The sequence below is a fragment of the Bombus bifarius genome, unplaced genomic scaffold (assembly GCF_011952205.1).
Source record: "Bombus bifarius isolate JDL3187 unplaced genomic scaffold, Bbif_JDL3187 scf7180000008006, whole genome shotgun sequence".
Lineage (NCBI taxonomy): Eukaryota > Metazoa > Arthropoda > Insecta > Hymenoptera > Apidae > Bombus > Bombus bifarius.
Window position 1 is genome coordinate 1,915,337 of NW_022884384.1, and position 27,833 is coordinate 1,943,169.

General features: G+C 41.8%; 1 protein-coding gene, 1 long non-coding RNA gene and 1 other non-coding gene across 7 annotated transcripts in view; all 3 read right to left on the reverse strand.

Annotated features, from left to right (window-relative positions):
* Nucleotides 1–6,207, reverse strand: part of LOC117206441 — a 153,064-nt gene extending 146,857 nt beyond the window's left edge. For 3 of the 5 annotated variants that reach the window (XM_033445792.1, XM_033445791.1, XM_033445790.1), the window contains exon 1: nt 1,958–6,207. In XM_033445792.1, the coding sequence (XP_033301683.1) occupies nt 1,958–3,305 (1,348 nt within the window). In that variant the 5' untranslated portion in view covers nt 3,306–6,207. The remainder of the gene's footprint in view (nt 1–1,957) is intronic. The other 2 variants (XR_004487393.1, XR_004487392.1) reach the window with 1 other exon arrangement.
* A 45-nt stretch (nt 6,208–6,252) lies between these two features.
* LOC117206443 overlaps nt 6,253–27,833 on the reverse strand; it is a 67,438-nt gene continuing 45,857 nt past the window's right edge. Inside the window, exon 3 of the long non-coding RNA XR_004487394.1 lies at nt 6,253–7,069. This is a non-coding gene — a long non-coding RNA (uncharacterized LOC117206443). The remainder of the gene's footprint in view (nt 7,070–27,833) is intronic.
* Trnak-cuu lies at nt 13,986–14,058 on the reverse strand. Its single transcript has one exon. It is a non-coding gene; the product is annotated as a tRNA-Lys (tRNA).

The following is a 27,833-nucleotide window of genomic DNA, read 5'->3' on the forward strand; positions in this document are numbered from 1 at the left end:
GAGTTTGTATCTAACGTATTCGAGTAAACGCATTAAAAATATTGTAGCGTGAAAGATTTTCGAACGTCACACGAAATCCGTTATTCTCGCGTTCTTACGTAAGAGAGGATATAGAAGTACACAGCTTTCGTGTCGTCGTGTCGCGTCGCGTCGTTAGGGAAGTTAAGCAAGCGTTTGGTTAAAGAGTACCGCTACAATTATCGGAAATAAGGCCAGGAATTATATTATAGAAACGGAGAATGTTTCTTCCTTTCCGTAGCCATAACATCTCTGTTCCTATACCTACCAGAGAGTAGAGCTCTACGTTAGTTGAACAATTTTCTACTTAAACCTTACAAACGTAACTCTTCATTTTCATACGTAATTTCTCTCGAAAGAAGCTTTCACGCTTAAATTCTAATTCGATTTCCCCATATCATAAACAGACTTTGAATTTTTATACGCTTATGCTAATGGTAGAATACATTTTTATAGGCGTCGAAAGCGTAAAAATGAAACGGCGTAAAAGATGCGAAAGAAAGGAAATGCTTCCGATGCTAAGAAATTAAATTCCATTTATTCGGTCGCGCGATAACGAAGACACGAATTTATATAAATTTATTTGACAAATATTCGCGGTCGAATTATAAAAATATCACACTGCAACGGAACGTTGCGACGTTAAACTGGAAAGTGAATGTTTAAATTCAGATTCGACGTTCGTCGAATTGACCTTATTGTTAACAGCTAAGTGCGAGGGGCCGTCTAACGGAAGAACTTTGTTCGTTTTACGAAGATTAAGGTTAAATGATGTAGAAAGAAGTTCAAACGTAGTTGAGCGCTTATCCTCGTTTGAAAAAAGAAACTACGATCGGACAGCGTGAATTTAGAGTCACCAACGATAGACTATCAAAGTTTCAAAGGTTAATGTGGACTACTTAAGAAGAGGTACATGTACTAGGCAGCGCATATTCTTGGATCAGCTCTCTCGACCCAGTCGCAGACCTGATCGCATTCTCTCGTTAATTTCGCCGATTCGAGTCGGATCGCAAGGCGAACACTTTCTCAGCTACGCGATTGCTTTCCCGTTTCTTTGCGTTTTTCTTTTTCTTTTTCTTTTTCGCATTACGTTTGCGCTTTACGCTAATTTCAATAGACCGCGTAATATTAATAGAAAGTTGTACGCTTTGGAAACAAGACGAATTATCAAAGTGTACTTCGATCGTGTATTACCTGCACGTGATTCGATTATCCGACACTTATCTGTTGCTTAAAATATAAATATTCGGACGACGGATATAACTGGCGCGCGTCTAACGCGAAACAAACATCGACGTATTGGCCGCGTTTGTTCGTCGATGTTCGTTCGATCAGTCTCAAAAGTATGTACATAGCAAGAACCGTGTACGTAGGTACATGGTAGAAGTTTGATTTCGTTAATAAGAAAGCTTCGACTACGTAATCGTCGTATGCCAAGAAATTCTAAAACCGCGTGTTATAAGTTATAACGAAGCAACTTGTGCTTGGAGTGGAAGCCTCGGCGAAGTCAACGTTCGCGATACAATCAACGAACGATTGGAACCGTACCAACTGGCGTTTACGATGAAGCCTCTGCCCAGAACGCGGTATCAATTTCAGAAAACCGTTTTCCTTCGCCGAGGAAACGGATAAAAGGAGGAAAAGCCAACAAGAAAGGAGCAACGTCGATGTTGGACGAAGCATCAGCCGCGGTATGCGGATGCACGATATAAAATGATACAACAAAACTACGCGCGATCATTGAACGTTTCCAGTTTCCAGTTTGCATGCTGCGCGTGCGGTATCGATGGATGATTTACGATTGTATATTAAGAAAGGAAGAAAGAAAGAGAGAGAGAGAGAGAGAGAAAGAAAGAGAGAGAAAGAAAGAAAGAAAGATGAGAAGAAAGAGAGAAGGACAGAGAAAAAAATGCGATTCACTGGTAGACAGAGTACTCACTGTAATCCGAAGTATCGTCGTTGGAACCGTTTACCGTGCCATCTGGCAGGATCTGCAAATGCCGATTCTTGATGTACATCTGGATTTTCCTGGAAGCGCCAGTGATGTGCGACAAATTGGCCGATCGTTCTGCCCTCACGCCGGCGTCACCCATTAAATCAACCGGGGCGGCACTCACTGCACTGATAACTGTACCAATCGTCAACACACTCAACCCGGTTGTACTCGGTTTCACACTGTAGTTAACCACACTTGATTTACGAAGTCCGCACTGTCCGAACGCGACGAGGAACAACAGTAACGCTAACTGAATGTACGTCGAACGGTTGTTAGAGCACACGCGTTTCTTCTTCCTCGTTCCACGGTCACTTCTCGTCAAGGACTCCTGGGGATCGAACGAAGGAAAGTCGGTCTGCCGGCACTGGCCATCGGTACTCGCCACGACCTTGGTGACGCGCGACTCGCTACTCCAGGAATTCGTCGCGTCGTCCACCACTTCCTTCCACGTTTCATCGGCCACGGACGGGAGCGCGCTCGGCACCGATACGAACTTCTCGTATCTCGTGCGATCGCCCGATCTCGAAGGGTCGTTCGACTGACTAGAGAACCGCGCTGCTGACTTCCCTATTGGGACATGGCTCGCGAGGCGATACCGCGGCCAATTGCGAGTCGCGGTTGACAGGCCGCAACGTTTCGAGCAGCGGCTGGCTTCTTCTTCGCCTTCTCGTTCGCGACTTCGGTGCCGATGCCGATGTCGACTATGACCCGTATCGTTTTCGCGTTTGCTCGAAGGCAGCGGAAGCCTCGTCGAATCGAGTCTCCGGTTCGTTTCGCGTTCTACCGAATACTCGTGTTGTCCCGATCGTGTCTCCGTTATCGCCTCTTGGTCGATCGACGACCGGTCCACGACGATCGCATCGCCGAGTCGCGATTCCGGTTGCACCGGATAGAAACTATTTTCACGATAATGCACGTTCTCGCGTCGAATCGTACACGACAGCGCGTCGTTCGACGGCTGCCGATGACGATCGGAAACATCGTGGAACGCGATATCACGCGGCTCCGCTCGTCGAAAACCTCGGAATCCGGAACGGCTGGACGACGACGCGTCGCCGGTTCGACGAAAGGAGAAACCGAAGCAACGACGAGACTCGAGGGCTTTGCTATCGAGCGATTGGTTTTCGTCGATCCGCGGAAGTCGTCGTACGATCGTCAACGTTCCGACAACTCTATTCTCGCCGCACAAGGAAGACTCGGTGGAAACTGACGCTACGATTGGTATCGGGCAGTCGGCACGGTAATCACAGTGCAGCACCCTTGGCCCGCCCGTGTCGATCTCAGCGGGCATGACGGTCTCATCCACACTCCTTTCCGAGCCCTCCTTCTTATCTACACGCCACTTTCTTCACGCTTTTATCTTAATATCTCTTTCACTTTCCTTTCCTTTTTTTCTTCTCTTTTCCTTCTTCTCTCTCGCCTCTCTTCTTTTTCTTCTTCTTCTTCTTCTTCTTCTTCTTCTTCTTTTCCTCCTTCTTCCTCCCCTTCTTGCTATTTTCTTTCTTTCGATAATTCGTTTGCTTTTCCTAGATTCGTTTGCGTCTTGAAATTTCTGCTCGTTCGTTATGGTCGTAGTGGTCGTTATCGTCGTTCGATGGATCAAATTAAAAACACGGCACGCAACTCGACGGGTCGTAGAGGGAGTCACACGAGCGTAGAAAATTCAGCTCCACGATGCAAGTCCACCTCATCCTCGTTGGTTTACTTTCGCCTCGGACACAACCACCGCTGGAACAAGATTCTCTCGGAACACTGAAGATGTAGCAGCAACTGGCCCGCCGTTATCGTCCATTTACCGCGTTTCCGATACTCTCGCATTATTGCGGACCCCCGTGGCTGCGATTCTACCGCGGCCAACACCGATCCTCCACGAGCCGATCGACGAGGACTCGATCTCGTCGACGGACGATCCGTGTCGCTCGTCAACGCGAACCAGAAGATCGACGACGCGCGCCAGTCAGAACGGCTTGTTCGCGAAGATAGGGAACCACGGAATTGGTTTACGAGGTAGCATCGAGGCGACGTGCGATGGATCCTGAATGCAAACGACCGACTAGATCGTCGAGGCTTCCTGTGCCCGATATCGCCGAGGGTACTCGTTACACTGCGAATGATCCTGGCTGAAGATCGGTCGTGCAGCCGGTAACCGAACGAAAAGGCGAACGACGACGCTGAATTAGCGACAAAGCAGGCGAAAGGATCGTTGCTCGCTCGTCTTTAATCGGTTTTGTCGAGGCACGCAGGTTGATGCTACCGATTACCTTCGTCGACTTGGCTCTATCCCTCTCTCTTAGTCCCTCTATCAATCGCAAGAACTTCCACCGACACGTTACTCGTACCGCCTTAACGGGTTTCTCTCTCTCTTTCTTCCTCCCTCTCTACCACAGCTCCACCACCACCTCCTCCTCCTCCTCCTCCTCCCCCTCTTTCTCTGTCTTCCTCTATATCACCGTTTCTCTTTCGCTCGACGGCTCTCCCTCCCCCTGGCTGCCGTGGGAGAGCGTATCCTTCCGGAGTCGCCAAGGGTCGTAATCACGCGCGTACTTCTTTCTCGCGAAATACTCTTCTTTCGGTCAGGAATGAGATATCACCGGTAACGTCATCGCTACTAGATACTACTTTTTTTCTTCTCCCCTTTCTTCTTCCCTTTCCTCTTCTTCTACTCCTTCTCTTCCTCCTCCTCCTACTCCTCCTCCTCCTTCTTCTTCTTCTTCTTCTGTTGCTGCTTCTTCTTCTGCTTCTCACCACTCCGAAGAATCGGTGCAACGTATAATTACGTTCGCGAAAGTTGGCTCGTGCACACTACACACGAGTAACAGCACGACCGATACGTGTCGCGTTGTTCGCCACGAGCACGCACGTTCGTCGCACGCACCGCGAGCAAACACCTGGCAAGACCCGCTATCACACCGCGATTCTTCTACTTCCCGGTTTGCTGACAAACAATCGAACGGAACGCGATGTGCGCAAAAAGCGACGCGAGGGTTAAAGGAAAACAACTAACGACCTCCGTGCGTGTGACACTGGACCACGCCACACCGGTTACTTTACGCGAACTTAAAGCGACGAAAACGAAAAAGCCAAAGTGGATCCGCCAGTGGAGAGTTGCCGCGCGACCATGAGTCGCGATAACTTTCGAATCCCTCGTGACCGATCGTCGTTCCAAGGATCCACCACGATTTTCCACCACCGCGTGCGCTACTCGCCGATTTTTCTGTCTTACGATTCACGACTCACATCGGGAGAGGCGAGATGCGGCGAACGACCACGACAACGACGACGACGATGACGACGACGACGACGACGACGACGACGACGACGACGACGATCACGGTAAACACCAAAGTTGGTTGGAAAATTTGGTGACGGTTGAAAACGGATGAATCGTCGCTCTGTTTGATTCGGATGGTCGGCGATTCGTCAAACCGAACGATCGAACGTTTGTCGCGCGATGTCGTGGTTCGTGTCGTTATTATTAGGAGGTCGGGGGTAGTCCGGTAAAGTCGACGGGGTTATCTGGCAGGTCGGATGGTGGCGGTGCGGCGTCCGAGAAACTACTGAACGAGTGGCGCGGTTCTCTTCTCCGGCTCGGTTCGGGCACGCTCCTCGGTTCGCTCTCGTAGAGAGATCGACACACCAGCACACGGGCCGGCAGCAGCCGAGAGTGAAACCAATACCAGCGCGCGGGGATCGACTCGACTCGCTACTCACACGGGCCCGCAGCATCCATCCCATCCCGTCCTCGTAGTTGTAGTAGTAGCCGTCGTCCCGTTTCGTCCCGTTCCGCTTCGTACCGTGTCGTCCCGATTCCGTCCCATCCCAGAGCGACGCAGCACGCGACAGATCTGGATGCTCGCTCGCTCTCGTCCACTACCTCACCATCACGACCACCACGCGCCTCTTCTTCTCCCTCTCTTCTTTCGCGCTACTCCCCTCCTTCTCTTCCCTTATACCGCCTCTTATTCCTTCGCTTACTTCGCTCCTATCTCCCTCTTACCTTCTACCTGTCTACCTGTGCTCTTTCTTTTCGCCGCCTTCCTCACCTTCCTTTCCTTCTTTCACTGCGTTTACTCTCCTATCTCTTTCCGTCTCTCCTTGTATTCCTTCTTTCTTGTCCTCGCCTTTTTTCGTAATACCTCTTTTGCCCCAACTTCTCCTTCCTCCTCTTCTTCTTCTTCTTCTTCTTCTTCCTCCTCCTCCTCCTCTTCTTCTTCCTCCACCACCTCCTCCACCTCCTCCTCCTCCTCCTCCTCTTCCTCACCCTTTCTTCCCTCGTTCTTTCTCCGATCCTTCCTCTTTCGCACCAGTTCGTACGTCACCGCGCTTTCCTCCGATTCCCTGGAATTCCACGGAGACGTCACTCGCCTCTTGCGATTAGCAACATCGCTCTTTCGCTCTCTATTCCTCTTCCTTTCCCGCTTCTCGAATCTGACCTCTGATTTCCGTCTATTTTGAACCGTGCTATTATTTCACGGCACGGTGTGTCTTTGGAAGGTCGCCGGTAGAGGAACGATAAAAGCCTATCCGGGGCGGGCTAGAGAAAGAGGAAGCCCGTTAACAAGGCCACGAAGGACGCACGCGAACACCTGCAAACCTGGCAAGATAAATCGCTCAGAAATCGCCTGTTGCACACGCGCCCGTGTCACGATTCCTCCACCTCGTCTTCCTTGTCGCTGCGCTCGTCGTCGGTTCCCGATCCTGCTCCGATCGTTTCTCTCTCGTCCCGTTCCGGCCTATTTGCTTCTCTTACCTTATATTTTACACGGTCTTCCTTTGCCTTCTTCTGCTTTCCACCGCGCTTTCTTCCGACGTCTCTTCCACCCTTGTCCCGTCTCTTTCCCTTCGATCCGATCTTAGTTTCCCTCCTCGTCTTGCTAACGGAAACTCGGTCTCCTCTTTCTTTCTCGGTTTTTTTCACGCCGCGCTTCGCAAACGCGCGACTGCTGCAGGATCAGCTACGGCACGCACCAGTTCTCGTTTTCTTCGGCTCCTTCGTTTCCTTTTCATTCTTCCTTAGACACGAGCGAAAGCCCTATCGAGGTCAGCCGTGCGTACCTGCAAACAGTAACAAGGTCGATCCTTCAGTCCCAACGCGATATCCGCGGATTATCCCGCTTTTCTTTTATTACGCTCACGAAAATACGCGTAGAACCGCGAGAACGGGACAATTGTAAGCACGAGTCGGTCGTAAGCTCGTCAAACGACAAGCCACCTTGGTCACGGTTTTTGTTCCAAGCGATCCTGCCGTCCAGGAATTTCGCAGAACCAGGCTAAGCGGAATTTCGAGAATTATTCGGCCACGCAACCATGTTTATACGTACATACATACAAAGTCTCGACGTTTACGCGTTTCGGTTATCTAACGATAAAGTTACAATTTCTCAAGTACGATGGCCAAACGATCGAATCGAAACTTTTAACTACGATCGCTAAAATAGTCAACTTATCGATAATTGTCCGCCTCGTAGCTTTTATCTCGGGCCAATTTATTTTTTCTACTGTGTCGCTCTTCTATCGAGCCGCTGATATCTGGCGGATGTTTTTCTTTATTTTTATACTACTTTACGCGATACGCCGATGCCGAATAGCAGATTTCTTCGTTCTTCTTGCAATCTTACGTTACTTGGTACGCAACAAGTTTCTATGCAACAGAATTACGTGTATTCAAATGTCTACCTATCTATTTTTATCAACCAATACGGCTACTTTCTGCTTATTGCGATAAGATAAGTTTGACGAAAACGAAAGTTCGAATTAATCGATATTCCATATAGAACCGATTTTTTTAACAAACATTTCTAAATTTCAATAGTTTCAACCTGTCATACACGGAATTGGCTTCTCCTTAAAAATTAGACGCGAGAATATCGATTATTTCGCGATTAAGAGGACGATGATTCGCGATATTCGAGGTGCTCGTTCTATTTCAGCTCGATGATCGGTACATCGTTATGTGCGAAATCGTAGCGTATGTGAAATCGAATACTTTTCTATCGTAAGCAAGTGTAAGAAATGTTTGTTATCGCTTCGAATACGGAACGTCAAATCCTATGAAAACCAAAGCGGAAAGGAGATTATGAAACGCGGTGGTATATATTTTTAATAATGTAGCCTTCGCATCTGACACAGCCACGGTCAGCCGACAAATAGTCGCTTCGCAATCTCGATTGCAACGTTATTATCGTAATTCGCTATAGAAATACCGTCGAATACGTACGTACATTGTTAGCGAAACCAGACATCCGAGATAACGCCTATCGATCGTACGTAGCATGTATCTATTTTCACTATAGCATTTTCTCACTCTGAAATACATACGTTGTTAACGAAACCAGACGTCCAAAATTACACCTATCGATATACATAGTATCTATTTCCACGGTATCGTTCATCCGTGCATCGATCCATTCGAGTTACGACTTGGATCTCGACTTTGCCTGTTCGAACGAAACGACCTATACTAGAACGATACCTGTCACGAAGGAGAAGAAAATGAGAAAGGAGAAGAAAAATAAGGAAACGTAGGTGTACAAGGAAAAGGGACAAAAACGAGAGAGAAATAAAGGAGGAAAGGATCACGCATCGGGTATGCGGTTTGAAGGGGCTTAATAGCGACTTTTTCGGGGAAAACTATCTCATCTGGTAGAACGGACTACAAACAGCTTCTATGGCGTGTACAAAGATAAAGGGAAGATACCATTCATCGAGGATCGCCTCGCGACATACCTTCGGTCTTCGACTTTTACGACGCGCGTCAAATTTCCACCGTTGTCGAACATCTCGTAGTTGCTCTCGAAGATAGCTGATGGTAGTTCCACGATTTCTTCGGATTTTTCGTTCGACCCATTCTGGAAATATTTTCCTATTGCCGCAGAAGCATACTCGCTGTCAGCTGACCACGGACAACGTTAAACTTGTGTCGATTGTTCGGTCAAAACCAAGTCACCGAGTCACTTAGCGAGCATTTACCGCGCGCCTCGTAAATACGAAGGAATACCGCCGCTGATGCGACGGCTCGGAAAAATGACGAAATGGACATCGGTGAGCGTCGATAAACGCCGAAAGGACCTATGTCCATGCGTGTAGAAGATTAGAACATTAGAAGGCGCCACGACACGGTGATTCACATTCTTACGTACGGTGCTCGCGCCTCTTCTCGCTCGCACGACTGCTACGCGTCGCGTACTCGCTTCGGTTACCCGAAATAAAAATATTCAAATAAATATTCACACACGATGTATCGTAATCGCGTGGAAGACGCAAACTGCTACAATTTTTACAATTAGTACGATCACCCGCGTCTAACGACTTCATTTATGCCTACACATGGAATGGACGAACCTAACAAAGACGATAATTTTCGTTCTAATGCCAAATATCAAAATTTCGGTTTTCTCGTATTTTCCACGATCGTTTCGACTTCGTACATGTTAAAAAAATACATACCATCTGTAAATAAAAAATAGGTATACGTTTCATACAAACTCTTATGTAATCGCAAGGGATTATCCAAGTTTGTTTCCAAGAGAGACACGTGTATCTTCAACGTAACTGTGTAAGGCGATGTACGTATATGGTCGAAAATATTCTATAAACAGCCATTCGACTACGGAGCATTCGCGTTTGTTCGGTATAATCGAAGGTATCCGGTGCCGTGTGATGCTCGACATTTGCGTTTACGTGAAACGTGAATTGATCGTGTAATGTCGTAACATAGACTGTAATTCAGCTCGCTATTAATTCGATCGTCGTAACCTCGATCGTTTCTCTCGCGTACTCTTATTACCGGTGGAACACACAACACGTGGCAATTTCAGTCAAATCAACGTCGCGGACCCATTGAACGAACCGAATAAAGAACGATCGGTCGAAAGGAACTCGATACAAATATTTAAGCTATCTTTCCAATGCTTCTGCAGGCTGATTTCCAGTAGCGAACACTTTCCTTGTCAGAGGCAGCCTTGTACAAATTTAATAATTATCAATCGACACTGACGCTCGTATAAAATACAACATTTACGATTCGCTTTATAGTGGAATAATTTACTGTAAAAACATTTTCGATAACGAACAATTTCAATACGTGTGTTTCAATGCGTGTATTTCAACGAACTGCGGTTCGTAGAAACCACGAGATAGAGTTATAGATATACGTGGAAAATCTGGCGACAGAATTTTCCGATCGACTTAATATGATATAAGTTGTATCTGCGAACAAAAAGGAAAGAAACTAATTGTAAGAGAATTTGCCGCAGAAAGTATTAACCCGCGTATAAACAAAAACTGGACGTAGAGAACTAATAACGTAATAATTCATCTCGCGCGTTAACACTAATTTTTATCCGCGATCCCGGTTCGTGTTCAGCGAATCATGAAATTCTACCACTTTACCAGTAGATTCCTGAGAAATGCACTATAAAACACAACCAGAAGAGCCACGTTCCAAATGTATATACAATACGTACATACGTATATGCAAACACGGAGATCGCACTATTAGATGTTAAACTCACATTACGAGTGATTAAACGCGGCCAATTTATAATACTGTGAATGTTTAATTACACCGGTGACCGCTCAACCGGACCAGATCTATAAATATGAATCGACGTAAATTTCAATAAGTGGGCGTAAATACATATTGGTCTAGGCTTCCGAGATAAGTCGACGTGCGCTGAGGCCAGACCCGTCTTAACGACATTATTAAATCAACGAATAATATGTAACCGAACGTCGCGGAAGAAATCATTGAGCTTGCTCTATTATTAAGAAATTTCAATTCGCATAATTATTGCTTTGGAGGCAGATAAGCGCGAGCCTCGATTCATAAATTACAGCCGAATTCTCTCCACCCATTTCTAACAGCTCGAAGCCCACGCGTTCGCGGCTACACCCGCCAGAGCGGCGTATTCTCGAGGAAAAGGAACAAGCGCGATAAGCGCGAATATAATACGATACCAAATAAAGTAAAATTTATCAGAAATTTCAAAAATTTCACTCGCTCGGAAAGTTATTTCGGAAGAGAATCGACTCTTTGACAGACGTATCGTGTTCGCGATCGCGTACCGCAAATATATATACGTACTTTACGTACGTATATACGTACTTTATCATGCGAGAATCATCGTGAAAAAATGTTAAATGTTTTCAAAGCCAGGTCCGAGACACTCGTGCCGAATGTGTCAAACGAATGGTATTACGTACGATCGATCGACAATCCATTAAGACTTATATCGGTCTTTGCCATTCCTTGAAAACGTTAATTTTAGGCTACGACCAGATGGAAATGTTTTGATCGAAAGTGACTGGAATTACATTTATTACTTGCAAGATTTATGATGTAATACTGCACGAGTAATGGATCGTTTAAATAGTTAATGCTTTCCGTATGGCCATTGGAATAGTTAACCTACGCGCTATTGTAGGGAATTTCACTTTTCTATCTGATGACAGATAATAAAGTTCTAAGAGATACATATGTGCATACGTGTGCAATAAAGCACTCATTAATAATAAAGCATTCTTGCGGTTGTATCTGGTAATAATTTAACGTTTATTCTTCAAAAAAAAAAAAGGTGCTCTCCAGACATTTTCAACGTTCGATCGTTAAACGATCTTAATTTAATTCTTAAGCGAAAAGTTGCCAAGTATATCATCTCATCGCCGGATGTAATAACAAGGAAACTTGGAAACATATAAACAAGTGCTTCTGCTTCTTTCCTTACAACTAGTTTTTCCTATTTCGATGCGATGCGCGCAGGGCGATCAAAGAGTGGCAGAAGAAACGGACGAAGCGAATGAAATAATACGAAAGAAACAGATCGAAGATGATCGGCTGTCGATTCTCGATCGTTGACGATCTCTTAGGTCCTAGACGATCGGTCAAGTGGCACGATCTTATCTTTGACACTGTCTCAAATATATCAAACTAGACAGAGTTCCGCAATTTTTTGACACATAACTGCCTTCATTCAGGCTTAACAGCGAGCTGTTCTTCGTTAGAAGCATCGTTTTGTGTCAAAATAGAAGGGAGCAATTACGTCGAATAAGGTTATCTTCGGCGAAAGAACGAGGATAAAAGGAACTGCATGGCGATGCGTTCTTTTTCATCGTGCATCGTGGTTCGCGCAGTATCGACCCTCCAGACCTTCCATCCGTACTTAATTTCGTTAAATTGTTAAATTGTTTCGAGTTTCTTGTTGATTCTCTTTTGTTTTTGACGTATAATAAAGTTTATGAACGGTCGAAGGACTCAATTTGGGTTAGGTATCTATTTAAGAGGAAGGGGATCAAATTGTGAGGGACAATAAGCGTAAACTCAGAAACGTTAACCGTAATTGGTCAATTTTGGGAAACGTAGGTTTACATGTTGAAATTCCGTCGTCGTGTCGCGTCGTTTCGAGGAAAGAACGCGAAAGATAATTAAGAACGAAAGAAGATAGAAAGTTTAATCGAGAGACGAAGATAAAAGATAGAAACGCTAACGAAGCAATGCAATTTTTAGTGCATTTTAAACGATAATAGATCTATCATCGATCGCTGAAGTCGAGAGTTCAAGCGGAAACGTTGCGTTATTTATAAATTTGTCAATTTTCAATTAAACCGATGAAAGGAAGATATTCTAATTGCTTGAAATCGTACTGTTCCGATAAAGCTTGCAGATATATGACTTCGCTCGATATAGATAAACGCGAATGAACTGGACGCCGTAAAGAGCAACCGTAGGACCAAATATAAAGATGTATTTTTAAATATTTTATAATATTTTGTTTCTTCCACGTGAGTTATGTAAAATTTAATTTAACTTTTAATATTTCTATTAGCTTAAAAATCCTAATATCGTTATAAATACGTGTAAACGATTTTAGAGTATGAGAAAATGTACCGTCGTGTTCTAATAAATGTACATTGATTTTATCAGTAATAAATAATTCAACAGAGCTAATTTTATTACCGCATCGACTAATGACACCTGTCAGTCTAGGGGCATTTACCTATAATTACTTTCATATAGAATAAACGTTTTTCCTTTCATTGAACTTATGCACAAACGGCCTCGCGTCTAGCAGCTAATCTCCATTTTTCCTCACCCAAGAGCAGATACCATCGAATTTCTAAACAACTTTCGCATTTTCTCAATGTCTCTTAAATCTTTTTTTTTTTTTGTCTGTCAGTTTATTTATTCATTAATTAGCTACGCATATATACAACCGCCTCGTGAAATAAGTTAAGGGTCTTACGTTTAAACTTTTAACGAAAACGTTAACTTCGTTTCCAAGGCGAATTTATATTTAAATATAAATAAACGGCAACTCTTTTCACAATTCGATCGAACGTTCGATGTATGTTTATGAAATTCGTAGATATTTTCACGCACTAGCGTTAACTAGTTTCTTTCAACAATAGCAATTTAACGAAATGTATCTAAATCAGGGTTTCGATCCTGACGAAAAGCAAGTTTCAAATTGCGCAGACTGACATGTCATAACATTTGTGTCGAGCTACAATAAGATAAATTCTACGTGAGTGCACTCACATTTTAAACTTTATTTTTAGCTTCGGTAGCTCCAAGAATGCCTACGTATCCTGCGTTAGATTAAACGGAAAAGTATAAGCTGAAATAGAAATGGGGCTATTTTTGAACAAAAACTAGATGTTTCGTATAGAAAGCAAACAGAATGGTCTCTTTTTAAAACACGATACTTACAATTAACGCGATTTAGAAATGTAACGATATCGAGGTTTCTTTCGAATTTTCAACGTGATTTTTTCGTTAACACTGATTGAATATATAATATCGCATGTAAAATAAAAATGTGGAAACACTGTAACGCTTTACGTCTACGTCACGTTAGTAGACGGAATTATCTTCTATACTTTAGTCGATATCCGACGTATCTTTGTTAATTAAAAATATATATGCAGAAAAAGAATAGTGACGATTAGAATTAAGAGGCAAAAAATATTTTATCGCCCAACGTGGGGCTCGAACCCACGACCCTGAGATTAAGAGTCTCATGCTCTACCGACTGAGCTAGCCGGGCTCTTGGTATTTGCTGATAAAATATATTGTATTAAAGGAAGTACTACAATAATTACGTATATTGTTTGTAAATTATAAATTTATCCTTTGTGTGATACGATACGAGAAATAAAAAATATATAAATTAATCGATTAACGGGGGGCGAGAGGATTCTACGTGCAAAAACTTATCGATCCTTTCGGCAACTGCATCGGCAAGTGTCATTATAGGCAACGCGATAATTTCATACGGAGAAGGCAGATAATGTTATCTGTTTATTTAGTCGATGTAAAATAAAAGTTACCACGATCCTCTTTTACAACAGGCCGAGTTTTCCACTTTTGAAATTTACTGTTGGCGTCCTATGCCGATTTTCAACGAAAGCTCGACATCGACCCGGCGTTACCAACCAACCAACCAACCAACCAGTCGATGATAGTCTCTCGGCCATAAACTTGGCAAATCGTAATTTACCAGTGGTAGCAATGAAAATTCTAAACCGACTACAACCGTTTTTCCGTTCTATATACACGCAATGTTTGCCAGAGTTTACTTGCGTCCCGTTCTATCGCAGTCCCGTCTCTGCACTTACGACGAACGTCATATACTTTACGAGATCTTTTATTACGGTATCAAGCCAGGTAGATTACCACTGAGGAAATATTTAACATTCGAATCTGCTTCCTTCACGATCGGCCAATAACGCTTTCGAGGGATCGTGTAAGTAGAAAAACATGAAATTTGTTTCTGTCCTTCTTGTCTATTGTATACTCGCAACAAAGGTATACGATTATATTATGCTTTTATGCGATATTATACGGCGCCCACTTTGACCCTAACTAGTTTTGTAATAATGTAAAATTGCAAAGTTAGATGTTTCCTTCTATTTGGAGCAAGTCATTTCACGTGCTGAGAAACAATTTCCCGTTTCATGGTTACTATCGTGCTATGTACCTTCTGTCCGACTGCGATATGTGAACATATTGCGAATAATATCGTAAACAAATTCTAAACGTATTCTAAATAACGTCAACGTGGAAACCGATTGAACTTTGACATGATTTCTCAGAAGAACGATCGAGTTACGACTCGTGCTTCTTTTCACGATTCCGATCGTCGTGATCGATGGAAGGAACACGATGCAAAGAAAAACACGTTACCTCGAAATCCAAGCTGAAGTTTCCCATCGAACCGAGAACGTAAAATCTAGCAATGTAGAATCGTGACATATAATTTCTTATCACCCTGTACATTTTTAAGTTCGTTTCAAATATCGATACAGCAGTGCCTGGTTACGGAGCCGATGAAGTTTCAAAATGTTTTACACGTGTACGACACACACGATGCTACCGGTATTTATCCTAGTCGAATTTAAAATTAAAAAAACGTTGAAGAGCAAGAGTCGATTCTTTGCTTTAGATCGATATCTCAGGCAGGTTCGATAGGTAATCGTTTTATAGGTTTCGTGGTCATTGAATCGAAGTGGATCACTGGTCTGTGTGGTGCAACGTATATAACGTAGATTTTCGGCAGGATGATGTTATAATCATCTTAGGGGCACCAACGCGACGTTTGAACAAGGGCGTGACCAGGCTACGCCGGCAAAAGAATGAGCTACGAAGAACAGACAGACCAATGGCGTGGCATTTGTTATACTTAATCGCGCGCAATTTTTAATTTTTATGCGTCGTTAGCTTCGGACCTCGCATTAACTCTGTGCTGCTTGGAATCGGGCTGCGAACGTGTTCTCAACCTTCTTATAACGAAATCTTGTTAAATATTACGAGTATTTTTAACAAAGATCCAACGATACGATTATTTTGAATACACCGTACGTTTTACTTACAGGAAATAAATTTCCCTTATTTTGTTATCGTTTAGAAACACAGAGAAAGTTCAATCATCCTATAAATTACGATATCTGGAACATTAGAATTTTCTAAACTCTAATCAAAGAAATATATCTACAAACATGTATCCGCAATATGTGAAAATTTATATACACTTGTATAAATACGACGTAGTTAGCCTAAATATATTTACACGAAGTAATTATTAAACGCAGCCATTAAACCGGTCTTCCTATCTCGAGGCATGTTCTAATTCAAATCGCTGCCCCCAGGATTTAGCTTCGCCTGGATCGTTACAACTTCATCCACGGAGATCTATCGAATATTCTTCGTTCGTCGAACACTGCAAAACGTCTCAATCAAGCGTTGAACGCGATGGATCGTGTCGATCGATCGTCGAAACTCGAACCGCGACCGATCGAACGGTTCTGCGCCATTGGGACCGTCAAATTTTATAGTTTAATAATAGAGCGGTGTTGGAGAGTGTTTGCTTATCGCATCCCTGATTTTCGACCGAAGACACGACGCCGCGCCGTCGTCGTGCGGCTTACAGGAGAGAGGACCGCCAGAGAATAAGGATAAAGGTACGAGAAAAACGAACAAAAGAACAGAGGAGGTAAAAAAGAAGGAAGGTAAAATAAGAGAAAGCTAAGAGCGAGAGAAGAGCGGCATGGATCACGTGCAAAGAGGGTGGGTGACTTGTGCGAAGCTGCTTAGCCGGGCTATGCCTCCCACCTGCGCTCCTTCTCCTTCATCCACTGGCAGACACGAATAATCGAAGCATAATTTCAGCCCGTGGGCTGCTCTTCGCGTATTTCGGACGTTCCCTTTTTATATGCCTACGTACGACCCCTCTTTATTATACTATACACAGTGTATCCTATCCTATCAGATTCAAGGGACTAGCCTATGCAAAAGTTGCAATTAACGAGGCGTCCCGGTCTTTTCTTTTTTTTTTTTTTTTCTGCGTCGTTATGCGCGATCTTCTCTTTGTTACTTCAAGGAATGCACCCTATCAGACCAGCAAGATTAGGCTACGCGAAAGATGCGATTAATAGGCTCGCCTTTTCCCTGCTAGTCGCGTAGCTATCGTCTCCTTCCATTCGTAGGGTGTACGCTTTCGCTAAATCGACGAGGGTAAACGTATGGGACGGGTGTAAAGACGTGGATAGTCCTCTTTCTATGTATGGGATTACAGAGGATGTTATTTTTAATATTCAAGATACATCCTGTCGGATAAACAAGATTAGGTTGTACAAAGACGGTGGTTTTATTGTTATTTTTGCAAGAACATTTCCGTATGCTGTTAGAATGTATCAAATTCGCGAGATTGTACTATTAAAGAGACGCGTATAATTAATAGGAAGAGTAAGTTTGCTGATTAGAAGAATTATAGTGCAGCAGAGGTGGTTAACAACCTTCTTCTTCCAGATAATTGTATGAAATCGTTTGCTATAAAAGTTGTTTCCTGTCAGATTAGCGAGATCGAGTTACCAAAGAGTTGTCATTAACGTGTTTTCTTCCACGAGAAAAATCGAACTGCGCGAAAATGCGATTAACAAGATCCTAGCCTCGCGTTGTATTTTATTTATAGTATGCAAAGGCCACAAATAATAATAAGGTAATCGTTTGATGACACAACGCGTGATCTCCTCTTTACCATACGAGCCGTATCCTGTCAGATCAGCGAGATTAGAGGCTACAATTAAGCCAGTTCTGTATGATTAAACACGTTATTCTTTCTGTAGCCTATTATTATAACTTTGAGAGATTAGGCAATATAGGCTTGTAATTAATAAAGTTTCCGTTTCGTGTAATTACGGCACTACTTTGCCATACAAAATGCATCTTATCAAATTAGCGAGAATAGAGTGTACAACGGCTACAATTAATTTCCATACTAGTATTTCCTTACTATGCAATTATGCACAGTTTTTTCTCTAAATATGGTACCATCTATCAGATATATGGGAATAATGCATACAGGGCTATAATTAATACAGTTTTCTTGTTACATATACATATAATTACGGAGCAACTTACTTCTCTCTATTCTATTTTCTATTTTGGTACCATAGCTTATCAATTTAACAAGCTTAACAATATACAAAGTTACAATTATCCAAATTACCGTCTATGCCACTGATACGATATTTTCATCTTGATATTCTTATACCATAAACAACTTTGATAATAAACGAAAATGGCATACGTAGAAAATTATGTAACGAAAGCTGTCACAGTTTCATTAGAAATTATTCGTTTACGAAGAAACACGTAATCTATTACACATAATATCTGACGCAATACTAGGCTTAATCTAACTTCTTTATCGCGTCTGTAGACATTCTACGTAATATTCTGGCACAAAGTATCTACTATAATATAAAATATAGTGGTATCTTCGTAACATTGATAGCCGCGTAAGACGGCAGAAATGTTAAAGAGAAATTGAAACATCGCGGCGAAACGTGTATAACATAATAAGGCTGAACATCATTAATGCGTACAAGTATAACATGGATTCCCTTAAAACCTAACAAACGTACTTCGCAAAGAGCGTTGCACCGATCAGTTGCAACCTGGGAGCGGTCGAATGCAAACAAATACGCTCGAAATTGAGATAACGAGAGATAATAATATTAGAATATGCGTGTGCAGCAAAAAGAAAAGAGAAAGGAGAAGGCTCGTATTCGAAACGTTCGTGTAATTGTCGCCTCGAGAGAAAATCGATGTGGCGAGAAACGACGAGGCGTTTGTAGCTTCGAAGGAATCCTTATTCAATACTTGGGCCACACTAGATACATTGCGACTCGTTTATGAAAGTTATATAATTATCGGCGACTTGCCTGTGTAATTTACCTCCCTCGGAATTCTCTTTCACGCGCTTACTTCCCATTTCCCAATAAAGCCATTAACAGTTCACAACACGCATCGATCGCTTTACATGATTTCACGGTTATTGTGCTTTAATTATGGTCATTATAAGCCGGCAACTCAGTATGCTACGATTACCTAGCGCGATACAGGGTCCCAAAGCTTAGGAAACACCGTTCGAATACCAAACGCTCCAGCCACGGATTCCTCGAATATCGAAATTTTTTTCGAATATCCGATACGTGTATTTTTCTTTCCTTTTCCAGATTTCATCCGATAGAACAGTTAGACGTTCCTAAAACTTTGTAATATTATCGTCACGAAAGCGTTCTTCCGATATGAATAACACGATTTCAACGTGATAATCGTACGATAATTTTCTTTGATACGACCTACTGGAGTCTTGAAGCGCTCGATCTGTGGTTCCGTATACAAATTTTACAGATTTATAACGATTCGTTTTTGCGGATTGTAACGAGTTTCTCGTAAGGTATAGCGTTAGTCTTTTTTTAGTATTTATTTTTTACGAAAGTTAATTAGCGGTATTGTTTGCGAAATTATCAAATCGAATTATTCCCGAAATTATGGTATTAAGTTAGTACGTTTATCCAGGCAATTTTAACAAAGCTTTTACCTAATTTTCTAACCAAGTATTTTTGTTGCGCGATATCGTTTCATCGCACCGATGTTACTTTTTAGAAGACGTTCGGTAATTATTATCAGAGAATATCTCGCGGTTATCTTAAATTAAACGAAGAGATATCTAAAAATACCTAGATGCGTATAATACATAAATATCTATCCAAACTGTCCCGTAATTATGAAATTAATGTCTCGTACTTATTAAATAGTATCCGTTAATTATCAGAGAGATTAAAAAGAAAGAAAGTTACACAAATCAAACGAACCTCGATTCCCATATCCGGCCGCTTTCCACCCTCAAAAATACCATAGATTAAAACCAATTAAATTCACTCCTTTCAGGGGGAAACATTCCAGATGAAACGCGAACGAGCATCATATTTCGTCCATTCGATGCCGGGAAAGCGGTCGGATCCCGAAAGCACACGGGAAACCGAACCACCCGTGGTCATGGTAAGTCAAGTGCAACTGCAGGGTGTATATAGTCACCTGGTTGACCGATTAGTTTCATCCATCATATGCCATAAAGGAAGTCGAGGTCTGAACAATATCTGATTTCGAGTCACGACCTGTGTGGCGTTTTCGGATCGTGGTGGGGCCTCGAGGTTCTCGGAGACACGAACCCTTTTGTGGACCACGAGGCCACCCTCTTTCGAGGGTTTCACTAAAAGAAACCGGCGCGGCGCGCGACAACCTACCTTTTACGATGCCTCGCCTCTATTCAATAACGTTGTCCACGGATGATCGTGTAAACAGCATCGCGACGTAAAACACGTAGGACGCACAATGAAACACCTTTATAGCACGTTGTTCAGAGATCACAACTTTTCCCGTACGTCGTAAACGGTCAAACAATGCAAACAGGAAACGTTCGTCCATCTGAATTGCTAACGTCTACCCGGCCGATCAGATTAAATCGTGATAAGCCTGGTAAAAATTATGATTCTGAATTCATAATTGCAAAGCGAACGCGTTTGCATTTGCGAATCGAGCCTTCTTATCCCATTACTGAAGTAGGATTATAATTAAAGTGCAGATGTCTATGCAAATGAATTTTCTTACAAGTATGTATGGACGAAGGAATGGAACCTAGCAAAAAGTAGAGATATATTTTACCCTGTAAATCTCATGGAAATTTTCCTTTGTTCGTTTTACACATTCTTGTATCTTTAAATTTCTCAGAGATCTTTTTACCATTCTAATATAAGTTAATATAAGTAATCGATTGATATAGGTAACTCTTGACAGAGTAGAATTCGTCGATTAGATTTGCTAGAAAGAAATCGTTATTCGAAGTTTTATGGAACTCATCGGTTATGGCTAGATCAAGTAAAATCATTTTTCTGCGAAGGATTTCAAACTGAATCAATTGCCCGAACACTAAGAAAAGATCAAAGTATAAGAAAATATGTCTTGACCGAATTATGTATTATTTAAAATTTTTTTAGCTTACTCGATGTCCATTTTTAAATCCAGACGAAATAATCATCTCCGACAATTATTTTATAAAAAAAAATTGATCGATATATAGTCGATATTATTTTCCAACTTGAAAAGAAACTATTTCGGAGCAGATGTTTCAGATAAAACGGAGATAGATAAGGTCTTACGAATTCTGGAATCCCATTATCTGGAAATCTAGAAACGTCACGCGGAACACTTCTAATGCGGTTCAATTTGGAATTCTGAGACGGGTATAGAGTTTCGGAGTAGGAAAAAATGGTGGCGAGCAAAAGAGCCGACTGACGCGATCCAGGCGAGAGAACAATTCCCTTGCCAACCCTTTTCTCGTGATTAATGTATGCAAAGATAGCGCGTTCAGGAACAAGCCCATTCTCTTGATCGGTTGGAACGAAGAACAAGACAAGCAAAAGCAATTTCTCTGACGAGTTCACTTAACGACTATCCACGATTGACAAAGTATCTGGAGATCTCAACAATAGGCTCCAATTAGTAAAATAATGAATTTTCACGACATCAATGAAATTAACATAATTTCAAGTCTTCCATCGATCTACATCCTCATTCGTAAACTTTAGCACGAACTTTTTGCGAGAAGTTACATCTAATCTAAAACCTTACTATCTAATTGGAAATCTTAAGCTGTAAAGAATTGATATTTTTAATATTGCAATAATAAGCGAGTCGACTTTTAATAATCGTATATTTCTGTATTCACCTGGTCTCTCGATTGCTGTTTCAACCAGTATCGATATTCGTTTAAACAATCTTCTGTTATATTTGTAGTTAAATATTTGGTTTTTTATAAATTTTCAACGATCTAATTAATACAATCGATAATCGACCGTTTAAATAATTTTGTGGTCTCTGCGAAATACTCATGTACCGAATATCTTGTAATTTCTACGTATGTATGTGTTCCAGATATTACCAATATAATCGTAGCGGTGGAAATTCGTAAAAATTTTAACGAAACTTCAAAATATTTTGTGTAATACAGGTAAAAAATTCGCAGGCGATGTCTACGAATGGTCGAATACTTTCACGAGGTTGAATATACGTAGGAAAGTTACGATCTACGAGCTTTACCTGCGTTTCTCTTTTACTATTTCTTTTTAAATTCTTTCACGGTGCTTTCTAATTGTAAAACGCCCGGCCTGGTATACCCGGCAGACAAAAACGTTATTGCAACTTGCTCGGTACACAGTTGGTGGTAAAGACGTGACGAGAAAAAGCAGGAAGAATTCACGAACGAAGTTTCAAGTTGCCGGCTAGCCGTAGTTTTGGAACCGAGCAGGACGCGGCAATACCTCGTGGAGGGAGGACAATTCTCGTGGCAACCCTTTCAGCATGATTAATGCGCGCGAAGATAGCGAGTTCGAGGGCAAGCCCATCCCTGTGAGGGCGTATTAGTTTTAGGCTTCAGGAAAAGACGAGAAGAGGAGGAGAGGGACGAGAGGGAAAAAGGAGAAAATAAAATCCTCACATCCGACCTCTTTCATTGTAAATGCCCCTGTGTGTTTATTGTCCCTGCCAAGCTCTCTAGGTGTGCTTCGAGAAACCCGTAAACTCTATCACGGGGTATTTTGGGGACCGGGCCTGAAAACCGTAGGACGCCTTCCTTTACCTTTACAAGATACACACGGTCTGATTTTCAGCATCGAACTATCGATGCTGCTCAAAGATAAGAAACGTGTACGCCGATTTCTCGGATCGGGGATCGTAAGTCTACACGTACCTGTGCAGCTCGTGTCTAATGAAGCCACGGAATTTGGATCTACTTTACGAGCTAAGCTGGAAATCTACCGACCCGATGCGATGGGCAACGATGTTACACTTACAGCTTTCAGCAGAGTTATTGCTACTTGCGAAATAAAGAGTTGCTTGTTTTAAAAGATTGGTCGTTTGTTATCTTGATTTCAAAAAAAAAATACATAATTGGGCTGGTCACGAAGGAAATTCATCGATCTACTTTCTATATTATAATTCCCCGAATATTTCATGGTAACTAATACTATTTAATTTAGCGTAGATTATCGTTTTCAAGTAATTATCTATTATTCGTGCCTGCTAAAATACGTATTACTTACAGTTACTTTGATATTCAAGAACCGTAGATAGCTAAAGTTATACTTTACTGTGTATCTTGAAATAGACTCCCTTTTCTAAATAAATCGGGTCTTGAAATCCTTGATAAAGTGAAAATATAAAAATATCTTCGATTTCTATCTCATTTACCCTAAGTTAAATCCAAGCAAATTAATCCATGCAAAGTAATCCGGATAGAGCTTTCGCTTATCGTTATCAATGCCCTGTACCTTGTTGTATCGTTCAAGTAAGATAAACGTTAAAGGAGCGTCGAAAGAATTAAACGCTTTAACGCGTACAATAAACTTTTGACTAAAATTGAAAATTCCCTAAGAACGTATGCTTTCTGTAGATGCAAAATATCTTTAAAATGACGTATTACGTATAATATATGGGTGAAGGAAAATTCAAAATTTCATCGCGAGCTCGAGATATCACAATCGCGGTTAATGACGCGCGTAATGAAGTAATTCTTCAAAGTTGCCACGTCGAACTCACTGAAATTAAGATTCATGCCAGGATGAAGAACTGGTGGCCGCTTAAACAGCCAGAAAATCTCAGCTGAACGGTCTTCGTCGAGATTGATTAATCGAAGGTTAAGGGTTTCAGGGCGTTAAGTGGTTCACTGAAATGTTTCTATGGGCTGACACGACGGTGGGAGCCAGAAGACAAGAGGCCGCGCGTGGTTTCAAAGCCGGACGGAAGGACAAAGGAAAAAGAAGGAGAAGAATGCGACCTCGACCAGTTGCCGCTTCTTTCGTGTCAAAACACGGCGCTAATACATCATTAAAAGAACGCGCCCCTAACGTGCCGCACCGCCGCACCGTACCGGTCTAGCGCCACTGATTGTGAACTACAAGGACACCTCATAATCGATCGGCTCAGTTTCGCTGGATGTGTTGCGTCCTCGTTACGGGCTATCTTGCCTTTCTTTTTCTTGTTCTTGCTCTTCTCATCGCTTGTTATTTATCGCTCGTTGAGTCGAATATGCTAGCGATCTTCGTTCGACTTCGACGTTTGATCCGAGCGATCCGAATCGCATTCCGATCGACGAGCGATTCCGACGACGTTCGAGCGATCGAGAAAGTACGATTCTAAGAAAAAATCCTAACGTTACCAATAGATATCATCAACGAGTAGACTACGATCTTTTGGACGATCGTAGATAATCAAAGAGACAGAACTTGATCAAAGATTCGATCCACCTACTGAATATTACGACGAGTGGTAGACGTATTCTGGGAATTTTTGTATCCTCAAATTTCTCATAAACGTATACAAATTTCTAGCCTAATGATGAAGATACTCTACTAATATCGGGGTTATAGAAGTTTTACTTTAAAGGTATAATTAATTAAAATTTACCACGAAGATATAATACTATAATTTCTATAATTTCTATCGCTATTCGATATTTATGATTCAGCGATGATATACGTATCGACGCGAAGAATATACTTCTAACTATTTACCCTTATAACTTCCTTAATAAAGCATTATATGAAGCAACGGAATAATATAAAGCTATCGGAATTTTTCTATGTAAATGATTAGATTCTATGTAATTATGCAAATTTTTCAGTAGTACCGGTTATTCGTATCTAGCACACAGAATCCGAATATAAATCTCAATTCGAAGAACGCATTATACGGCTGAACTATGAACGCTATCAACTTGGTGAATCGGTATGAATTAATATAATTTATTATACCACGATGGCGAATAGTGCTTTACAGACGTATATCTTGATTTATAGCGGTCGCGTTAATTCGTTTAATAGAACAGTGTATTGACTGGGAATCGTGGACGTCGGCATTAATTTCTGTTCGCTGTGTTTATACACATAATTTTAATAATACCATAATCGCTGTTATAAATTCTTTATATTTTCAATGCAAATGTCATACTGTTATCTAACTTAACAGTATACCATTCATAAAGCCATGTCATTTAGCATTTAGTAGACAAACCTGAAATTGTAATATTTTATCTGTCTAGATGGACAATGTTCGGTGTTTAATCGCAGTGATTTAAGTCGAGACGACTAATCGTATCACGATCGATTCTTTCGATCGTTATTGATCGATAATGATTAACATGGCGATCAATTTCGTATAATTTCGTAAAAACATTATATTTTCGTGACATTAAGTATAATCCACGATAAGCCTCGTTTTCAATCCATGCCTCTCATATCGCTACGATATTTATTGCGTAGCGTTGAGAAATTCTGCCAGTTTTTATCGTTCGTTTACCTGTCTCCATCGTTGTTTAATTACATAATTATACGTTCGCATCGATGCCTCAGTGTCGTGCAGAAAATAACAACAACGATATTACGCGTATTACGATACTGCAAATTGTATTTTTTTCTTGTATTTTCTTTCTTTAAATTTCGATTCGTTGTTTCGTCTGCATCGATGTGTTAGCAAGTATTCTTAAAAATACTTCGATTCGAACGCATATATCATCCAGCAAATCAATAAAGTTACTATTTGCTAATCGCCCTAGTATCTTCTATCGGTTCCACCCTTTAATGCCATCCTATCGTACAAAATCTATTTCAGCTATCCTCTCGAGCAAAATAACCGCTACGAAACTTCTACCCGCCCCGAAAACTCCTTCACGTCACCGTATGTTATAATATTGCGGTATAATATACGGCGATGTAGATCGTTACAGACGAAATACTGCTGTTTATCCATTTAAATACCGATCTTAGATGCAGCACTGGAGGAGGCAGGAGGGAAAAGGGAGGATGGAGGATGGAGGAGGCGAACTGGCGCGGCGGTCAATAAGTTAAATGACAAATTGATGCAGAGTTAAATTGGCGGGCGAGCCGGCGCGGCGCAGGTAAGGTAGATGCATTTGGAGATACACTCGTGAGTCGTAGGTGCGCGGGCCGGGGCCGCTCCGCGCCGAATTTGCGACGCCTTCGGGCACGATCGTTATACATCGCAGTTTCTAAATTAGTCTCAACTCACTCTGATTGAGCACCGGCGCAGCGAGCTCGTACCGATCGCGTGCGGCCTACTCCGATCGAGAATTTATCGCGGCTCGATCGAAGAATATTAAAGGCGAATACGCATGCTCATCGACGATCATCCCGTCGAGTTACGTCTCTACGCATGACTTAACCGCGTACATTGTCGAGACCTAAATTAAGTTTCGACAGCCTGTTGCCATTACTTTTTCTTCCTTTTATCGGAGACCTCAAATTAGATCTCATTAAAAGATTCTAGAACGCTTTAACCTATAGTTTGCGAATAACTTTCCCGTTTTAAGAAATTTCTTTCTCTTTCTGCTTTTATATAACGAGAGACAAACGTATTCGTACTATAGTACAACTGGTGATAATGTCATTCGTAATATAGCATAGTGTACATAGATATACAGTTACATAAGTACGTACGTATATTTGAATCGATATATTCAATAACATAGGGCGTTGCAGCACATCGCTGAATTATTCCTTATGTCAGAAAAGTAATTATCGTTCGTCACGCGACACAATTACGGCAACTTTAACCAGTGTATCGTGCGCCTTACTTTTGTCTACGAAGTTTACGCGTAGAAAAATGTGAAAAAGCAGATTAACAGCGCTTTAGCCTTCCCGGATTAATCCGCTTCCGTTTAGAAAAGAGTGCGCAGCATAGCATTCGAGGTTGTTTAAAAGGCAATCAGCGGCAGCTTAGCTGCGGTAATATCAGAGAGCCGCGTAATCGATTCTTTTCTCTTATTTTTCGCGAATCAAAGCAAGATGGTTTTCGAACATAAATCATAGCATACGCGCTCTCGATGCTACTTAAGTAATATACCGCGGGTAATTCAAGGCCCGTAACAACGAGTATCCGAGAAGAATACGGACTTTATCGTGCTATCCAGCCAGACAAAAAGGACGAAAAGGAAATGATTTGAACTATCATTTGTGTTTAATCGAGAACGTATTACCGATTGCCGACGAGTTGCAATTTTCCGTTGTTCCGTTTCTCCAATAAATAACGTTCTATAATATAGAGAAAGAGACGTGGCGGGGTGAACAAGCGGCAGAAACAATGAAAAAATAGAAAAATGATATGTTAAGTAGACTCGTATCTGCCGCCGTTTCTTTGCGCCAGCACTTAAGTATTCGATCGAAGAAAAATCCAGTGGCAATGTTACACTTTTAAACGAGCGTTCGCAAAGGGAAATAGGCGCAAAAAGCTCACCATAGTTACGGATCCGGTGCAATTATTCCCAATGTCCGAACAGCATTCCTTGATAACATGGGGCAACGTCAGATCAACGATTTATGACAGTTTGATGAATACTTATTACGAACAAGTACTCGCATTCATCGATTACTGCAATTAGCGAACATCGATTTAACGTGTCCTTACCTGCGTATGCCTTGTTTAAACGACAATAATATTATTGCCGAACGTTATGCGATGCCGAACCAAAACGTTCGCACGACGTTTCCACAATTTTGAAAACGTGCGATAGTCAAGAATCGTACAGCTACGGACACTCGTGGTAGATAAGGTATAACTAGAACTGGAGATAAAGGCAATCATTATTTTTGGGAAAAATTTGATTAAGAGATTCCTTTATACGAACTTTGTGTCTTTACTATGATTTTTATTATTTTTCCTATATAAAAATTGTCGTTTTTTCTCTCCTTGATTTAACAGGCTCGTTATTATCATTTTTCTTGGTAAGTAGAAACTTGAAAGAAACCCAATGTCAAAGGTTTGCGTTAACATAAAATTTAAAGAAAGAAAATTTTAAGAAATTTTAAGGAAACAAAGCAGCAGATCGATGCACTGGCCATCTTGTTCCTAGATAACGTTAAACGCTTACACTATCGAAAAGAAATAATAACAGGAATATCTGCT